Below are 18,397 nucleotides of genomic sequence, written 5' to 3'. Positions count from 1 at the left end.
CGGAAATAAGTTTCTAGTAAAGATCTATGTACGTACAAAGTTTCGGCTTTCTATCTTCAAGGGTGTAGAAGTTTTGTAAACAGACACACGGACAGACGGACGGACAGAGTGAAACTAATTATCACTTTTTTTCAAAAATTTTTTGGAAAAGTGCTAAAAAAGGAATAAATTATTTTAAAAAATTAAAAATGGTTACTATAACAAACTTTTTCAATCAAATTCAACTTGAATTAATATTTTATTGTTAATACTTTGTAGCTAACGTTTGAAAAGCATTCTTTAACATGAATGCTTTTCAAACGTTAGAATACATACATAATTTTAAAATAAAATCAATGTTTCGTTATATTTTAGTCGAAAATACGATATTTTACGATATTTATAAATTTGCAGAATAATGCAATTTTGAAATTTACAAAGTTCCCAAAGAGAAAGTGCTGTTAGACCGAAAAATTTTTCAAAAAAAAACGTTATTTCCTTTTCTACGTCACATATAATGTTGAGCAACATATTTTGTGTAACAACTGTACGTCCCTCAACATAATAATTTTTCAACTTGCACTTGTTTTCCTTTAAAAAAAAAAGTTTTATAAATGTACGTACATATGTAGATACCCATTATAAATTTATTAGAGCTTATTAATATTGTTAAATTTTTGTAAAAATTTGTATGAGAATAAAATTGAATTCATATTTGTTTCCTATAAATTAAATGATAATATATGTTTGCTAGTTGCTACGTACATAGTAACTCTAAGTTTATATCTAATTCTGCGTGTTAAGATAATTCGGGAATATTAATTTTTAAATTTGCATAAAGCCAGCATGATAATAGTATTTTTTATATTTATGTGTTGATTAGGAAATTTTTAGTATAACAAATTTTTGAATAATTTTGAAATGTATTCTTTTGCACCTATACCTAATTTCTGTAAATATGTATGTATATATACAATCTGCTTATATGTATAAGCAAGTATATACAAAGTTAGAAAAGATTCTGATCACACGCTGTTATACACATAGTTTCAAAGAATAAAATATCATACCGAATTCAACTTTGGTATGATTTTAATTATTCATTGATGGCTCATATAAAATCTATGTAAATATTTTCATAATTTCAAAAAACTATTACGGATCATAATATTAGCTTAATATTATTAAATATAAATAATAAATATATATAAGTATATAACTTAAAAACAAAACAACTCGTAGCAGATAATAAAATTTATAGATACAATAAACCTACACATCTACATACATACATACGTAGATTTATTTACCAAATTTTGAACTTTGAGTAAAGTTTTTATGGTTTTTTTTTTTTATTTTTATTCTAAATTTTTACTTTTCTTCTCATTTTTTTTTATATAATAGAAAGGATCGTAAAATGTTCTGTTATTTGTTAGAATAAATTTTTACCTTAATAATTTTAATAGATTCAGTTAACGATCAGCTTTCAACCGTCACAGTCATAATATTAAGGAAAAAAAAGAATATTTTTTTTTTTGAAAATTTTGTTTTCATTTTTAATATTCTTGTACATTTCAGCGTAAATATAACACTTTCGTTTATTTTCGATGAAATTACGAGGAAAACAAAGTTTTTATAAAATTTTTAGTTGAAAATTGCGTTATTTATTAAATTATAGGCAATATTTTTTATATTATATAGAGAGATATTAAGTATTAAATTAAAGAGCCATTTTAAGGTAAATACATTTTTTTTATATTTTCTATTATGCTATTACTCGTAGTTATAAAAAATTAACAATTTAAAGGAAAAATATTCATTTATATATGCGTAATTAATGTGGCTAAAATATTATTTAGGAATAAAAAACAATAATTCAAATTTACATCAAAGAAGTTCTAAAAAATAATTATGTAATTACAATAATATTGTTTATCTCGCAATGTTAACATTGCAATCTGTAATACAATCCAATTTAAAATAGAGAGAAAATTTACCAATGTAGAGAGATCAGAAAATCAGAAAAATATTGTTGATAAAAAATTATTCAATGAAATTCAACTATTTTTTTTTTTTTTTAATAGGATTTTTTAAATTTTTAAAAGTGACTTCATAATAGAAAACTAGAATCTAATTTTTTTTAGAAACTGTTCTGCAGGTTAACAATTAATATAAATTTTTTTTTTTGATTGATATTCGAGTTTGTGCACATATTTTATCTTTTTAGAGTTTCTACAAATATCCATTTTATTGGTGTATTATTAATTGAGTTTTATATAGTGCTAATTGTTTGTAATATTTATTTTATTAAGATATTAGTTCAAGCAATAAAAATTTTAATAAAACAAATTTTAAAAACCATTCTTCTTATAATTTTGATGAAAAAAAATTTAACATATTTTTAAACAACCCCACTTTTGCTCCTTTATTTCAAACCTCCTTTTCCATAAATTTAAAGAAAAAGTCAAAGAGTGAAGTGTAAAATTTTAATTTTAACTATATTTTGATATTCATGAGAGGAGCTTAATTGATTACTTAGTTTAGATAAAAAGTTGATATTTAATAGATATAAAAATATTTTTAAATACTACATATATTATACTCACTTTTAATATTTTCGATTAATTTTAAAAGTATTGTTTCTTATCTAAGTCAATTGTTTTCAAATAAAAATTAATTATCAACTAAATTTAATTTTATATATATACGTAAGTATGTTCAAAAGGTTTATTTTCATATTTTTTTATACATGTTATAGTTAAAAATTAATAATCAAATTGCGTATTTTATAAAAATTTGATAAAATTTTTGGCTACTCGAAACCTTGAAGCAAGTTCATAAATTGTTTGTAATAATACAAAAAATTCTAAATTTTATTATTATTCTTTGACAATGTTGGTTATTTGTATTATCTTGTATTATTTGTAATCAAATTCATTTAAATGGAGTCGTGCTTATGAAAAATAATTAAAAAAATTTAAATATTATACTAATTAAACTGCCTTCTATTAAATTACATTCTAGATCTAAGAAGCTATTTGATTTGTCAACCTTTGAGCATTAATATTAAGAGTTTGACTTTTATACCATTTGATAGGGTTTGGTGATAAAAGATCGTTTCGCAATAATTTACATTCTAAGAGTAAATTTAACAGAAACTTTTGAATAATATCGAATTTTGAATCTATTTTAAATGAACTTTTAATAAATGACTCTTTTTATATATGTGGGTTTTAATAAATAATGGCTTGCACACATATTATAATCATATTATAAAAACTTAACCGTGAGGATGCAAAAATAAATTTAAGCTTGTTTTTTTACAATTTCATTGATTTTAATTATGAAAATGACTTTCAATAAATACAATATTCGAATAATATTATACAATTTCGAATTTTTGAAAAACAGAATAAAATCAATTATATTATTATCCCTGGAATATTTTTAAAAAGAAAACTCATTTAGCTTGAGAGCGAATGAGGATGTTATACGCACGTCAAGTAATTTTTTAAGCAAGATAAATTTTATTAAGGATACATAAATTGTTAGGGCGCAAGCACGTAATGTCAAACGTTAACTATAAAGACTCATTATATATAACCACTGTATTGCTATGTTATCCGTTTTAAAATTAAACGAATTATAAACGTTTCAGCCTATCCCTGCTGACTGAATTATTATACCTTACACCATGACAATTTGATTATAAAATAAGATTGTTGAGCTGTGTAAAAAGTTTATTTGTACTTTTTTAATAAATTCCATAAAATTACCTCAATCTGATTTTAAGTTCGTATGACAGTTATTTGGACGTGTTAACTTTCTTCTTAACTCATTCCACTATAACTTCTAAAAGATATCTAAGCTGTAATGGGATACATGACTGGCGAAATTTAGGAAACTAAGTTTATTAGCTTTTGAATTTTGAAAAAAAAATCTTTTTGAGCTGCATGACAACATTCTTCGAACTGGTTTAATTGCAATAGCAGGCGTCATTGGCATAAAAAAAAAAGAGTTTCTGAAAGTTTGGTTGTTTTTGAATTTTCCGAAAAGATAAGTGCGTGGACAGACGGAGGGACATAATCTTGATCGATGAAGAATTTTACACCAAACAAGAATATAAAATGTAGATGTTCCGCAGATGATTTCTTCAAGTGGTTATAAACTTTATACCAAAGTTAATATACCATTTACTATAAGGTTTTGGGTATAAAAGCAATATGTTTTGAGTTTGTAATATAGATGACATAACAATAAAATTATTAAAATATTATTGCTTTATTAAATTCAAAAATTCACACAATACTATTAAAATTCTATTATTCTTCTACCTAATAAAATTCTATTTCTAATATTATAACTAATTTTAGTTAGGTTAATTAAGGTAGAACGTTATATAAAAAATATTATATTTTCTAAAATTAAACAAAATTTTATATTATACTAAACTTGTTTAAAGCTTTATATTGTATACTACGTATGAACAAAACCGAATTAATTTTGTTTTTATATGTGAAATAATAATAAGAAGAATTTATTCTAAATTATCTGACGTGTAGAACATTTAGTATCACCGTATTAATTAATTTAGGTGTGTGTGTATAATTTAGTTTTTATTTATTTAGCCAAACACATCATCTCTTTGTATATATTGAGGCTATTAGAATTCAAATAGTTTTTGGTAATGTTGTTTTAATTTTGTTTATAACAACGTATTTTTATATGTAAACGTATATGTTCAAGCTCCAAATTATAGTTAATTTATTACAGTGACTGCTAATTAAATTATTCGCTATTTATTTTTTGGTAAATGTTTCCGCGGTCGTCTGTGTGTAATTTATACATTTTTAAGTTGAGACATAATAAAAATGAAGTTGGGATTCCCGTTTTTATTTATTACGAGTACAAGATGTTTCACATGTAAATATTTTTTTTTTCTTTTAAGAAATTTTATTTGTTTGGTTTTCTATTAGTGGGTATTACATTTTTAGTAAAATAGTCGAACAGCTGACAAGGGGAACTAAACGTTTCATTTAAGAATATAAATGCAGTCAATAGAGAGAATTGTTGCAGTAAAAACTAAAGAAGAATGAAGATCATTTAGAATATAATAATATAAAGGATTCAATAATGTTCCTTATAATTTTTGTGCATGAGATATACATATACGCAATTATTATGATTGTATTGTTGCTGTTTTTGGTTGACATTCCCGCAAAGGTGATTTTTTGCCCTAAAGCCACTTGAACACTAGAATTTTAATTAAAATCCATATACAAACTACACTTAACATTAAAAGTTTTTAACTACCTTTATTACTGCAAATGTTATTACTGCATATTCGTGTAACAAAGGAGTTTACAGCAAAGCTATAGATTAATAGATCTACAAAAAGTAGGAGCGAATGTAAAATATGCTAATTATATTTAATTTAGTTGAATGTAATTAATGTTACACATGTGTTTTGTGATACCCAAAGAAATAAAAGTTACTTTAAAAAATTATAGCATCTACTATTTTTTGAGGTGGTGAAAAAAAAACTTGCATGTCAGCTAATTTTTCGATATTTATATGATTGAGTTTTAAACTCCATATAATTAAAAATTAATTTCTATACATTAAGTTAATTGATATTAATAATAAATCTTTGTTAAAATAATAATTGGATGTTATGTATGCTATTAAATTTAGCAGTTAACATAACATAATAAGGTTAACATTTAGAATAAAATTTATTCTTCTGGCATTTTTAAAATTTCTTAAAAAAATTTTGTTTATAAAAAAAATCGTTTTAAAAAGCTTATATGTATACTTGTGTACATATTTTTTGTGTTAGATATTTCAATTTCACAAAAATAATCACAGAAAGTTTCGGGAATACGGAAAGAGGAAAAATTCATTTCGCTATAAAAGGCAAATTTCTTTTAATTTGGCGTAATTGTAGGTATAATTGTAGGTCCACATTTAAAAACTGCACAAATTAGGAAAAGTTTTAAAAAATTACAGTTGAATCTTGCAATTCCTTTCTTGTGTAAACTTCTGTCTTCTGTTATTTAAAATCTGCAAAGTATAGTATATGTGTGTGTATAGGTTTTACAGCATCTAATTAAATAGTTTTGGAAGCCGGAATATTCCGAAAATATTGATTTTTGCAGAATTTATTTTGAGACAGCTTTTAAAGTGGTAGCATTTTCAACGTCCAAAAGAGAACGATAATAATTTTCAAGAGTGAGTAAACAATATTTTCTAAATTTCTATACTAAATTTTTTGCATTTCTCTTAAAATATTTTTACGTATGCAATATCGTATTACAATATTTAGGATAATATCGTATTACAAAATACGATATTATCCTCATGAATAATGTTACGAGAAATATATTAAGCAATAAATAATTATGCATACTTGTAGGATGAGAACAAAGGAAAATAAAAAAAAAATGCTAACATGTGAGTCAAATTTGACTTTTAATTAGTTAAAATTAAATAGTATTATAGTTTTCAATAAAAATATATGTACATAAATGTACATATATAAATGGAAAACCTTACATTTTTTGAAAAATAGAAAGCCGAAAATTGAAATTTTGCAAAGATATCTTAGATAGAACAGAAGTAAAAGCAAATTTCTTCCGGCAAAGTAAATTATTTCTACAAATTTTTATTTCCAAAGACTTCTACAACTACTTACATACTTCCTAAGTTAATAATGCAATGATGAACCCATTTCGTCAACGTTATATTTTATTAAACTTCCCCTTTTTATACGATTTTAGGATTTAAAAAATGTTTCTAGCTTCGATACCATTTGGTATTTGGTATATGCTAAATGAAAAAAATAAATTTTTTGTTTACATTAAAGGTTTAAAAAATATTTTTAAAATTTATTTTATTATAAGAGAATCGTATTTTTAATGCCTTTTAACAAAAATATTTTTATTTTACAAAAAATTCTAACATATTTTAATACATTGTTAAAATTACTGGTAATTTTTTTAATATTAATCTATGTTATTATACCCTGCACTTCGTGAAGGATATATTAACTTTGGTATGGAGTTTGTAACTACTTGAAGGAATCATCTGCGGTATGGACATATATATATATTCTTGCTCAGCGTAAAATTCTGCGTTGATTTAGACATGACCGTCCGTCCGTCCGTCCGTTCGTCCGATCACACGATAACTCAAAAACGAATAATGCAATCGACACCAAACTTTCACAAGTTGTTTCTTTTGTGCCAAAGATTGAACCCTATTGTTATTGGACCAATTCGGACAACGGGTTCGGGGAGCTGCCATACAACTCAAAGAGTTTATTTTAATTATTTCAAAAACTAATAAAGGTACAAATATAGAATTTTGTATACATGTGTCCAATTATATTCTACATATGCTCTAAAAATTTTAATGAGATAGCTGCACCGGTTCGGGTGGCTGCCATACAACTCCAAAAGCAAATTTTTTATATTCGGCAAAATAATAAAGTCAGATTCATGAAACTTGGCAGTCGTGTGTCCAATTATAGGTCAAAGATATTTCTGAAGTTTTGGTGGAATTGCTTGACAGGTTCGAGCAGCTCCCATACAAGTCCAAAAGCTTATTTTAAATATTTGGAAAAATAATAAAGTTAGATTCTTGAAACTTGGCAGTTGTGTGTCCAATTATAGATCAGATATATTAGCGAAGTTTTAGTGGAATTGCTTGGCAGGTTCGGGTACCTGCCATACAACTCCAAAAACTAATTTTAAATATTTGGAAAAATAATAAAGTCAGATTCACGAAACTTGTGTGTTCAGTTATAGATCAGACATATCCGTGAAGTTTCTATAGAATGGTTTCACAGGTTTAAGTAATTGCTATACAACAATGAAAGGTGCAGGGTATAATTCAATCGGTTCATACCGACTGAAACGTTTTTACTTGTTTTTCTAACATTCTAACTAAAATTAGTTTGTATACAATTTCGTCTATATCTAATTTTAATTGACATACTTAAATAAATTTAGATGTTGTCAACCATTTACATAAAAAATTAATCAATTTAAGTGTAAAAAAAATTATAAATTTAAAATTATCATTTCTACCTACTAAAATTTCTAGTTGAATAACTCAGAATTATCATCCAAATTTATCTTTAATGTTAACTTATGAAGGAATTATTTTTATATTTTTGTAATGATAGTTATTTAACAAAAATAAAAGCACAAAATATTATTATGCTTTAAGGAATAAAAAAATAAATAAAAAAATAACAATAATTTTTACATTTTTTTAATTTATAAGAAAAAATCTGTTGTCAGTAATTTTTTAATTAGCAGTTTCAGTTCTATGCATACACAATTAATTCGCCATAAAAATATTTCAATAATAATTAAAATTATATAATTTCTATCTCTTTTAATAACAAATAAATTATTAACACTGGTGTTTTTAATTTTGTTTTTAATTTTCTATTTATTTAAATTTTTTAATTTTAGCTATTTGTGGTTTAATAAAACTTCCTTTAATAAAAAAGTGGGATTTGTTTTCGCCAATTTAATTTATAAGGCATTTAAATTTCATACATGTAGGTGTGTATATGTGGGTATACAGTACGAAAAATCCAATTTTAAAATATTTTACAAAATTTTTACAATTTAATGAAATTGTTAAAATTATTACAATTACTTAGGAAACTCCCGTTACTAAGGAATTAATTGTGTTTAATTCTAGTTTATTATCCTAAAATTATTATTATAATAACAATATTCAATAATAGTATAAAACTCCAGCGAATAATTTTAGAGTCTTAAATGATTTAATCATCACAGAAAAAAATGTTTAAAATTTTGTTCGAAATTTTTGTTGAAATTGGGAAACTGAATAAAAATAAAAGTAAAACGAGTGGGTTAAATTGGAAGCATTTAGATCCATCCCTATTGAAAAGTGTATAATCAAAACAATTATGTGTCAGATAAAATACCCTTCATTCAATAAAACCAAATTAGGGTCACTTTCTGCAATGGTATTTTATCTCAGGTATGTGCACAATATTTATTTTCAAAGTCACCATATATAGTGGTCTCACTTATTTTTCTGGATCAAAAATGTTATTAATTCTATAAAAATAATTCAGTAAGCTAATCCCATTCTATTCAACAACACCTACACCGTTTAATGCTGATCCCAAAAAAGGCTTTTTATCAATCTGACGCTGACTATAATGATTTCTTCCCTTCATTTTAAAGCCCGTATACTATAAATCAAATTATGAGTCATGACCAATTTCTGAATTAATTTCACTGCCATAAAAATCATAAATAAAATTAAAAAAAAATTTATTCGATTTGCTTTATTGTCGACTTCACAGAGACAACCTCTCTCGTTATCAAACAGATGCGGTCATCAAACAATTATTAAATTTTTAAATGTTGTTAAAGTGTTTATCTCCCATGAGGAAACACTTCAATCTTACTCAATAAAAGTGGCAATGTCAAATTAATTTGTAATTGCACTTATGGTCACATCAAAACTTTAAAATCAGAATAAATTTGTAAATCGTAAAATAATTGCAAAATAAATTGTAAGTAAATTTGTAAATCAACACAAAATACGTTTGAATTAAAGCATGAAACCTAAAAACTAAGAGTAGCTTTTATTTATTTATATACCATTTTGGTTACAAAATAAGAATAATAAATTTTAAAGTTGAATATTTAAACTTCCATTTCGGAAGACTAGACTTCAATATGAGAATAGTTAATTTCAATTAAGAATTGCTAGATATAACAGGACAATACCCTAAAAGTAATAGAAATAGAAGATCGTAGACAATAGAGGTTCGTTTAAGAAAGACGATGCAGTAGAATCGATGAAAACTTATTTTGTACTGTTTGGTCTATGATAAAGATATACGTTAAAAGAGAGTTTTCAACAAAATTGTCATAAGAGAACAGAAGGTGAGAGCTTTAGAAACCTTTATAATAGAAGGTACAAACAAAATGTGCCAATTGTATCGCAAGAATTCAAAATATATTTTCTAATTTAGGAAAAATAAGTAATATTAATTGTTTTACATGAAATTTAAATAAAAAATCTGATATTGAATTTTAATATTCTTACATTGAAACTAAAATGGAGCGTAGATTCCTGTACACTTATTAGTATTTTTATTATCAACTGCAAAAGAAACCGGATAACTTTTAAAAGGAAAACATAAATAATAAAATAGCCTTGTGAATTTTCATCAATACAAACTCATTTATCAAATTGTGTTTACAAAGCGTCTAACAACATCATGGTTTAATTAAACTTACTATAAAATTTAGTTTGATATTTTCAATTATTCAATAGAAATTAAAAATCCTTTTTTTATTTTTTTTCTCTTTAATTAATTATAAAATTTTATTATTTGTATCAAAAAATTAACATTGCATAATCCTATAGAAACGAACTATGTATTTACTATACAAAAATTAGCCTTATAATTTTATATTGAACTAAGCATAGATTCAAGATATTTGTTACAGTTTCCAATCTGTATACACATATATGTAGAACATAATTAAAATTAATAATGCTCGTATATGCCACTTATCTTTATCTTAATAAAAAAAAAATCCATAAATTACTTTATTGTGAAGTGTATTTGAATGAAGTGCCGCGTGATTTAATCATTTAAATTAATTTATAAATCTTATATGAATTTAAAAACAAAAAAAACAAAGTTGCAGTTGAATATTTGGCCGTTGTATACTTACATTACACAATAATGTCTAACATTTCAAATTAATGTCCTTCACCTGTCGTTTAAATGAGAGTATCTGTATGTATATACTGCACAAGAACAAAAATTTTTTCAACATTTTGCTCTATAAAAATATTGTGTTACAATTTTTCATGTGATCTATATATTATGCATGTGATTTATGAAGAAGGAGTCAAGCTTTAATTACTATACATATATATTAACTATTTATGTATTCGAGTGCATATATGAAAATTTTCTGTGCGACAGAATTCTAACTCTCTGCTATTCTATTTATTCGAAATTGGTTAGCAAGACAATAGATTTTAAGTTCAAAAGACTTTGAATTTTTTTCCCATAATGTTACACTTTTAATAGCTGATGTTTATGCATTTTTTTTTTTGGTTTTTGTATAAATGTTTTATAAAAGTAATTATATATGTTTGTATTTAAGAATATATACAAGCATTTATAATTGGATATTGAATATTTATCAGGCACAAAAAATTGCAAGGCAAAAAAAAAGGCTTGTTTATATTTTTTTTAACGATTGAAATATTTTCAATGTACAAGGAAATTAAAAAATTTTTTTTATTATTATTTTTTATTTCTTTTTTCTTTGCATCTTTATAAAGCAATTCTTGTAGTGTTTAAATTCGTAATTTTCAATTTTACGGTTTACTAAAAAATTAATTTGCATATTAAAGAACAAAAATAATCGAACTTTTATGAAAATTAAATCTATTAATATACAAAAATAACCTAAAATATGCTTGCATTAAACTCTTAGCACTCTTAGTAATAATATTGTAAACTAAATCTGTAACTATGTTTTTAAAAAATTATGTACACGAACAACATATTATTATTTACATTTATACAACATATATATATACAACATAAATATACTTGTCATTTTGTTACGGGAAACTTCCATAATAATATTATTTATTTAGAGTCCATGTTGGATTTTTTATGAAATTGGATAATTATGGGTAATTTTACAATATGGGTATAGGTCTAGAAATAATGAAACTTCACTAAATACAAAAATTATCGAACGCACCTTTTACACATTACCTTCGATTCGAAGTAATTCGAATTTCTTTCGAAATTGCAGTGTATTACACGGAATGATCGCCACAATATTCAATTTATGGGGGTTATAAATTTGCTGAATTTTGTTACAATTTGAAGATGCGAGGTTTCACTATAAAATACACTAAAGACTTTAATTTTTTTTCTTACTAAGCATGTATTCCAAATATTATAGTTTAACATTATGTGTTGGTTTAATTTTGGATTTAAATTGGCGAATACATTAGACTTTATGTGCATCATCATAACTATTATAAAAATGTTGTAATAAAATATAATTTACTACCTTAAAAAAATAAATAATTAAATGAAAGTGATCTCAATTTAACATTACCGCACCAAACTATTTTTTGCATAATGCCATTTTTCCATCATTATACAATTGGCATATTTAAATAAATTTTTGTTATAAATTGAAACTTATTTTATAACTCAAAGCATTTTTACTTATTTTTTGGTTAAAATTTCTCGTTAGTACAGATTGACAGCCCAAAACTATGTTACACGTAAATACACTTCGTCAAATTTTAGTCGAACATTAATTTTAGATTTTTATATAACACAAAATTTTTTATGAAAATTGGCTGTTGTATATAATTTCCCCATAAAATTTAGAAAACCTAAATATGAAGTAGTAAAATCAAATAAAGTATAACGATGTTAGAGTGCAAAGATACGCCAAAACTAATTTCGAACGGTCAAGAGCAACATCGAAGTAGCAATAAAATGACTATACTACAAAAACTGATATATTGATGAGACGCAAAATATGCTAAGTATACATTAGTTAGTTTTAGAAATTTTAGCCTTACTATATAGCCATTTTATTCTAATTTCATTTTTTGTGAAAACTTTTATTGAAAAAAACTTATTTGGAGTCAAAAACTAGTTTAAGTGGTTCAATTAGAACAAAGCAAAGAATATAAATAAAATTATAAAACAAAAATTCAAAATGCTTTCTAGTAAAATTTTTTAATTAAATACTTAGCATATCTTTGCGCTTTTCTATCAATAAGCAAGTGTAAAGGATCATAAGATTAATTCTACTATTATTTTTGTTAGGGACAATCATGAATTATTTTCTTATGATAAAATTTGATGTGTTTCATAGGTATAAAAAAATATTCGAAATTATTTAGCTTTGCCTTTAGTAATTTCTAAAATATTCGCATAATTATAAAATAATCTCTGTAGTTTAGCATTTCAATGGGATTGTATTTTCTTACGAATAAATTTAAATAATTTAATACTATATTCAATAAATTATAACGTAAGATCGTCTTGAGGAAGTATAGTGAAACATCTGAAATAACAAATACCTGATTCTGAATTCACACTCCTACCGTTACATAATATACTCTTCATGTTTATCCAATAATAACAAAACATCTATCTAGAATTAAGATTTGATCGTGACTTAAAATTTTTTTTTTATTCATAAGTATACATAAAAACAAATAAATGGTATGTATGTGTTTTGTTAAATTGAAAATTCTGTTTAATTTTTATTTTTTTTTTTGTTTTCTTAAATCTATTGTTATAAATGCTTATAAGGTTTATATTTTCATTAATTTTAAATTTCGATAAATTTTCCATTTTCCAGATGATTTTGTGTACATCCAGATATCTGTGTTGCAAATTTTCAACAAATTCAGATCTATTAAGACATTAGGGTTTGGTCTGAAATAAAAAAAAAACAAAAAAAAATTGACACTATAATCTTTAAGTTGTTCATTTTTTCTTTTGCTTCACGATTTTCACAGAAATGGCCTTGATTCGAGGAAAAATTGTTAGAAAATATAAAAACAAAAACAAAATACAAGAACAAAAAAAAACTGAATAATTGCCGGTGGGTTTTTCAAACATTTACTCTTTTACATGAACACACTGAATTTTTATTTTAATAAAAATAATTACACACTATACATATATAAATATGTAAGTGACTAAATATGATAAATTATAAAATCGTTTAGATAAGCGATTATTTGTAATGAATACTACAATGTATGGATGTATGTACAATATTGCATTTTGAAAATTAATAATTTATTAAATTTTTAATGAAATATGCGAAACCTGAAACATGATTAGAATTTCATATTTTATTTTTAATAAGAATATAAAATTAATATTTCCTTTAATTGAATTCTATAATAATAATATAAAAAGGCGCTACATGTATTTATTAATAAATAAATAAAAATATTAATAATGCATAAGCGCACAAACATACCAAGATGTTGTGGGCAATCTATTGTAGTAGTAACGAGTTAGAAATTGAGTATAATAGAAGTATATTGCTGGAATAATGTAAATGTTATGATGTAACTAATCTTATATATAGCTTGAATAGAGTGACATAAAATCGCTTGACTAAAATCAGAAAATGAAATAACTAATTTTTAATACTTAATCTTGGAATCATATTACACATTTCGTGTAACGTATACAAGATGTCGTAAGCAAGCTTTTCCGAAAATCAATTTCTGTATTTAATGATAACCTATTTACGGATCAATGAATTTAAGGTCTTATCGGGTGCTTCGATTTTTTCTTACCAAGTGAAATAAAAGTGAGAGGATCATATTATATTTATAAGTATATGGCCTGTTCGTGTATCTCTCTCTTTTATTTTCCAAGTAAGCAAAAAGTGGCTGAGTATCGTATGTTTCTGTGATACAGTTTTTGAGTGAAATTAATTTTTTCGTATTGCATATCCGTTTTTTCTAAAATGTACACATACAAAATTTAGTCATCTCTTATGTATTCACTTTGTTTTTGAAGATGACAAATTCAATTGATAATTTGAGAAACAATACCCAAATCCTATATAAAAAAAAGTGAGAATAATCATAATGGGAGAAAGTCATATACGTTAGAAAAAATGAAAATTCTGATTTAAAAATGAATAAAAAGCTATAGATGAAGAGAAGAGGCGGGAATTATGAAATATGACAAGGCTGTAAATGTGTAAATCTATTAGATAAAGAAATGTGCACCAAAACGTCTTCAATCTTTACAGTTCTTCAATCCATGAAAACCTTAATAGCAAATTATAATTTAAAAAAATTTCCAAATCAAAAATATAGGACATTCTTAAATAATAATATAAAAACAGAGAATGGATTACCCATTCTGAAAAAGAAAACATTTTTTTTTGCATATTTTATTTAAACTATTGCCATATTTTTCCAAATGCCTAAAGCAATGTTTACAATGTTTGACTTATTTGACACTTTAAAATCAACATTAGAACCATTTATAAAACATAAAATGTCTTAATTAATTTAATTCGGATCAAACCAATGCTTTGTAAAGTAGCACATTTTTATTTAACAAGCGAAAGCACTCTAAAAAAACTTTTATTTTAACTAATTTCAATAATATACCGAAATGTTCTACATTTATTATCAAATATTATGAAATATTTTCTAACGCTTAGACATTTATCATTAATGCTTTAACTTGAAAGTTTTGGAAAAATAACCCCGAGAATTTCGAAGGACAGAAAGCTTGTAAACAGATTCAAGAAGGGCAGAGTGAAATTAATTATTACATTTATTTTTAATTTTGTTGGAAATATACTAGAATATAAAATTAATAAATGATTATTTCAACAAAATGGAGAATAAATTTATAAGTATGTATAAGTATACAATAAAAATGTCAACAAGTCTAAGAAGCCGAAACAGGTTTTTTGAAAAATAATTATATAATAAAAAATATTGCTGAATCAGACTTAATTTCCAATTCATTGAGAGGTTGTCAAAAAATAACATGTGTATGAGATTTAGTATTCCAGGAGTCCTTATTGCTCTTAAAAAAAAAAAATTAGGCTGAAATCAAAATTTTAGACTATTAAATATTTTGTTTTTAACATTTTTCTAGATGAAAATTGAAATGTGTTGGAATATTAAATATATACGCCAAAAAGGTTCTTACAGTTAAAAAAACTTTTAGTAATGCAATAAAATTAGGCTCATTTTTATTTGTGAAAATTTAAGTGTTACCAGAGTATCATCCAAATTTTTAATCAACTTGTATTTATTATTTAATTCAAGTATTTTCATAAAGTTTTTACAATAAAGCTTCTGAATAATTTTCATTAATTTCTCATTTATTATTTATTTTGTTTTAGAGTTAAGAAATGAAAACTTATCACCTTCTAGCAGCAACATTTTTAATATTATGTAATTTCTCCCTTAACTATGGATACAATATATTAGCACTGTTCCCCCATCCTGGAATCAGTCATTTCTATTTTTTTCAACCGCTTCTGAAGGAGCTAGCAAGGAAAGGACATAATTTAACAGTTGTTAGTAATTTTCCTGAGAAAAATCCGATTAAAAATTATATCGACATAACTCTTAGTGATAATGTCATGAAAGAAGACATTGAATTGGGAGTAAGTATAGAACTGTATGAATAGTTTCTTAAATTTTGTTAAATTTTTTAATTTTTTTTAGATTTTCGAACTTATCGGAAAACCTCCACCAATTGCAACTTTTTTTAAAATAAATAGTTGGGGTCTTGAAGCATGTGAAATTGCTGTTAAATCGAATGCAGTGCAAAAAATTCTTAATCCAGAATCAAAGTACGATTTAGTATTAATTGAACAATTTAATAATGATTGTATGTTAGGTATAGCCTATTTAAAAAATGCACCAGTGATAGGTTTAAGTAGTTCTAGTATATTACCATGGCATTATAGACGTATGGGTTCACCATTCATAACATCATACATGCCTGATGTTCTTTTAGGAATATCAGAGAATATGAGTTTTGTAAATAGATTAACAAATTGGTTTTGTTATCACTTGTCTAATTTAATGTACAGGTAAATTATTATCTATGTATATATAAAATATTTATGGTGAAAATGGATAGTATTGTCGTCAAAGAAATTCAAAAACATCTTGTTATTTTCTTTCCAAAATTTGAAAAACGTTACGTTTTCCTGAGCGGATTATAGCGACTAATAAACTATAACTACTAACTTATCATTGTATATTGCGATGAAAAAGAAATGTGTGTATGTATTTATATTAATTTTATGAAGTTGGAATTTTTGAATGATATGCTATTCATTTTAACCATACAATTAATCTAAAAATTTTGGCATAAACGATTTAAACTAATGGAAAGAGTTGAATTTTAGATATTTGACACAACCAGCTACAAACAAAATTTTACGAAAATATTTAAATGAATCTCTTCCCGACGTACAAGATTTGAGTGAAAAAATAAAATTAATGTTGGTTAATCAACATTACTCCTTCTCTGGAGCAAAGCCATGGAGTCCTTCTGTTATTGAAGTTAGTGGTTTACAAATTCAAGATCCAAAACCATTAGACGAGGTAATTTATAGATGAAAAGTTATATTTGTAAAATAATAAAGTATTTTTTATTTAAATCGGCAGAAATTTAAAAAAATTCTTGATTCTTCAAAAAATGGTGTAATATATATCAGTTGGGGTTCACTCATTCGTTCAGATTCTCTTCCAATTCCTAAACGAGAAGCAATATTACGTGCTTTAAGCAAATTACAGTATACAGTTTTATGGAAGTGGGAGAATGGAACAATACCAAATTGTCCAAAAAATGTTCATATATTTAAATGGATGCCACAACGGGATATATTAAGTCATCCTAATGTTAAAGTTTTCATGAATCATGGAGGTTTGCTCGGTACAACAGAATCAATTTATAATGGTGTACCAATGGTAACAACTCCAATTTTGGGAGATCAATTTTTAAATGCAGCAGCAGTTGAAAATAGAAAAATTGGTGTAATACTACCGTTCACAGAAATAACAGAAGAGAATGTTATAAAAGCATTAGAAGTAGCTTTAAGTTCAGAGTAAATATGATTAATGAAAATTTTACATATAATTATAGGCAAAGAGTTTTGCATTTAAATATTTCTTTAATATTTTTATTTTAAGATATCAAACAAATGCAAAATCAGTTTCACTAGTATATAAAAGTAGACCGGACACTCCATTGAATACAGCTGTATGGTGGGTCGAACATGTTGCTCATATGAAAGGTTATATATTAACAGAATCAAAAGCTACAGAATTACCTTGGTACATTTATTATAGTTGTGATATTTATCTTGCAGTTTTTATAATAATTTTACTGATCTATTATTTGATAAAATTATTTATTAAGTTAATACGTTTAATAAGAAATTTTAGAAGAGAGAAACAAAAGAAAAATTAGAAGACAAAAAAAAGAACGATTTTATTTTTATTTTTGTTGTTTTAAAGCAATTAAAGTAAATTTAGTTTTTAATTTAAGAATCCGGTTGTTATTGCAAATTTGTTATAAGTTTGATCCAAATGATACTTCCAATAAATTGACTAATTCAAAAAGAAAAAATATTCAGGTAAGTTAAAATGCTTTAAATATTTTTTGTGAGTTTTTAATTAAAAGTTATAAAACTTTATTGAACTTAAAATATTAGAATTATAAAGAACATGTAAGGATTTAAAAATTAAGCCAAATAGTGTAGAGTTATAACTTGCTGTAATACTAAACTTTTTTTAAGATAAGTTTTGCTATAATTATACACATATGAAA

At 24.4% G+C, this 18,397-nt stretch overlaps 1 protein-coding gene across 2 annotated transcripts; it reads left to right on the top strand.

Annotated features, from left to right (window-relative positions):
• Positions 1–1,503: 1,503 nt before the first annotated feature.
• LOC129614995 (UDP-glycosyltransferase UGT5-like) lies at positions 1,504–18,116 on the top strand. 2 transcript variants are annotated; one of them, XM_055530016.1, is made up of 6 exons: positions 1,504–1,717; positions 15,951–16,217; positions 16,279–16,649; positions 16,971–17,169; positions 17,233–17,672; positions 17,758–18,116. In XM_055530016.1, the coding sequence occupies exons 2-6, from the start codon at positions 15,960–15,962 to the stop codon at positions 18,035–18,037; spliced, it is 1,548 nt and encodes a 515-aa protein (XP_055385991.1). In that variant the 5' UTR covers positions 1,504–1,717; positions 15,951–15,959; the 3' UTR covers positions 18,038–18,116. The 2 variants fall into 2 exon arrangements, with proteins under 2 accessions (XP_055385991.1, XP_055385992.1); XM_055530017.1 differs by lacking the exon at positions 1,504–1,717 and adding an exon at positions 13,615–13,658.
• The last annotated feature ends 281 nt before the right edge of the window (positions 18,117–18,397 follow it).

The sequence above is a fragment of the Condylostylus longicornis genome, unplaced genomic scaffold (assembly GCF_029603195.1).
Source record: "Condylostylus longicornis isolate FDR11 unplaced genomic scaffold, ASM2960319v2 ptg000135l, whole genome shotgun sequence".
Classification (NCBI taxonomy): Eukaryota; Metazoa; Arthropoda; class Insecta; order Diptera; family Dolichopodidae; genus Condylostylus; species Condylostylus longicornis.
This window is presented reverse-complemented; position numbering and strand designations above follow the sequence as displayed.

Coding starts and splice junctions, on each gene's coding strand:
- LOC129614995 (XM_055530016.1), top strand. CDS start 15,960: ATGAAAACTTATCACCTTCTAGCAGCAACATTTTTAATATTATGTAAT. Junction 16,218..16,278: donor AAGAAGACATTGAATTGGGA/GTAAGTATAGAA, acceptor AATTTTTTTTAG/ATTTTCGAACTTATCGGAAA. Junction 16,650..16,970: donor TTGTCTAATTTAATGTACAG/GTAAATTATTAT, acceptor GTTGAATTTTAG/ATATTTGACACAACCAGCTA.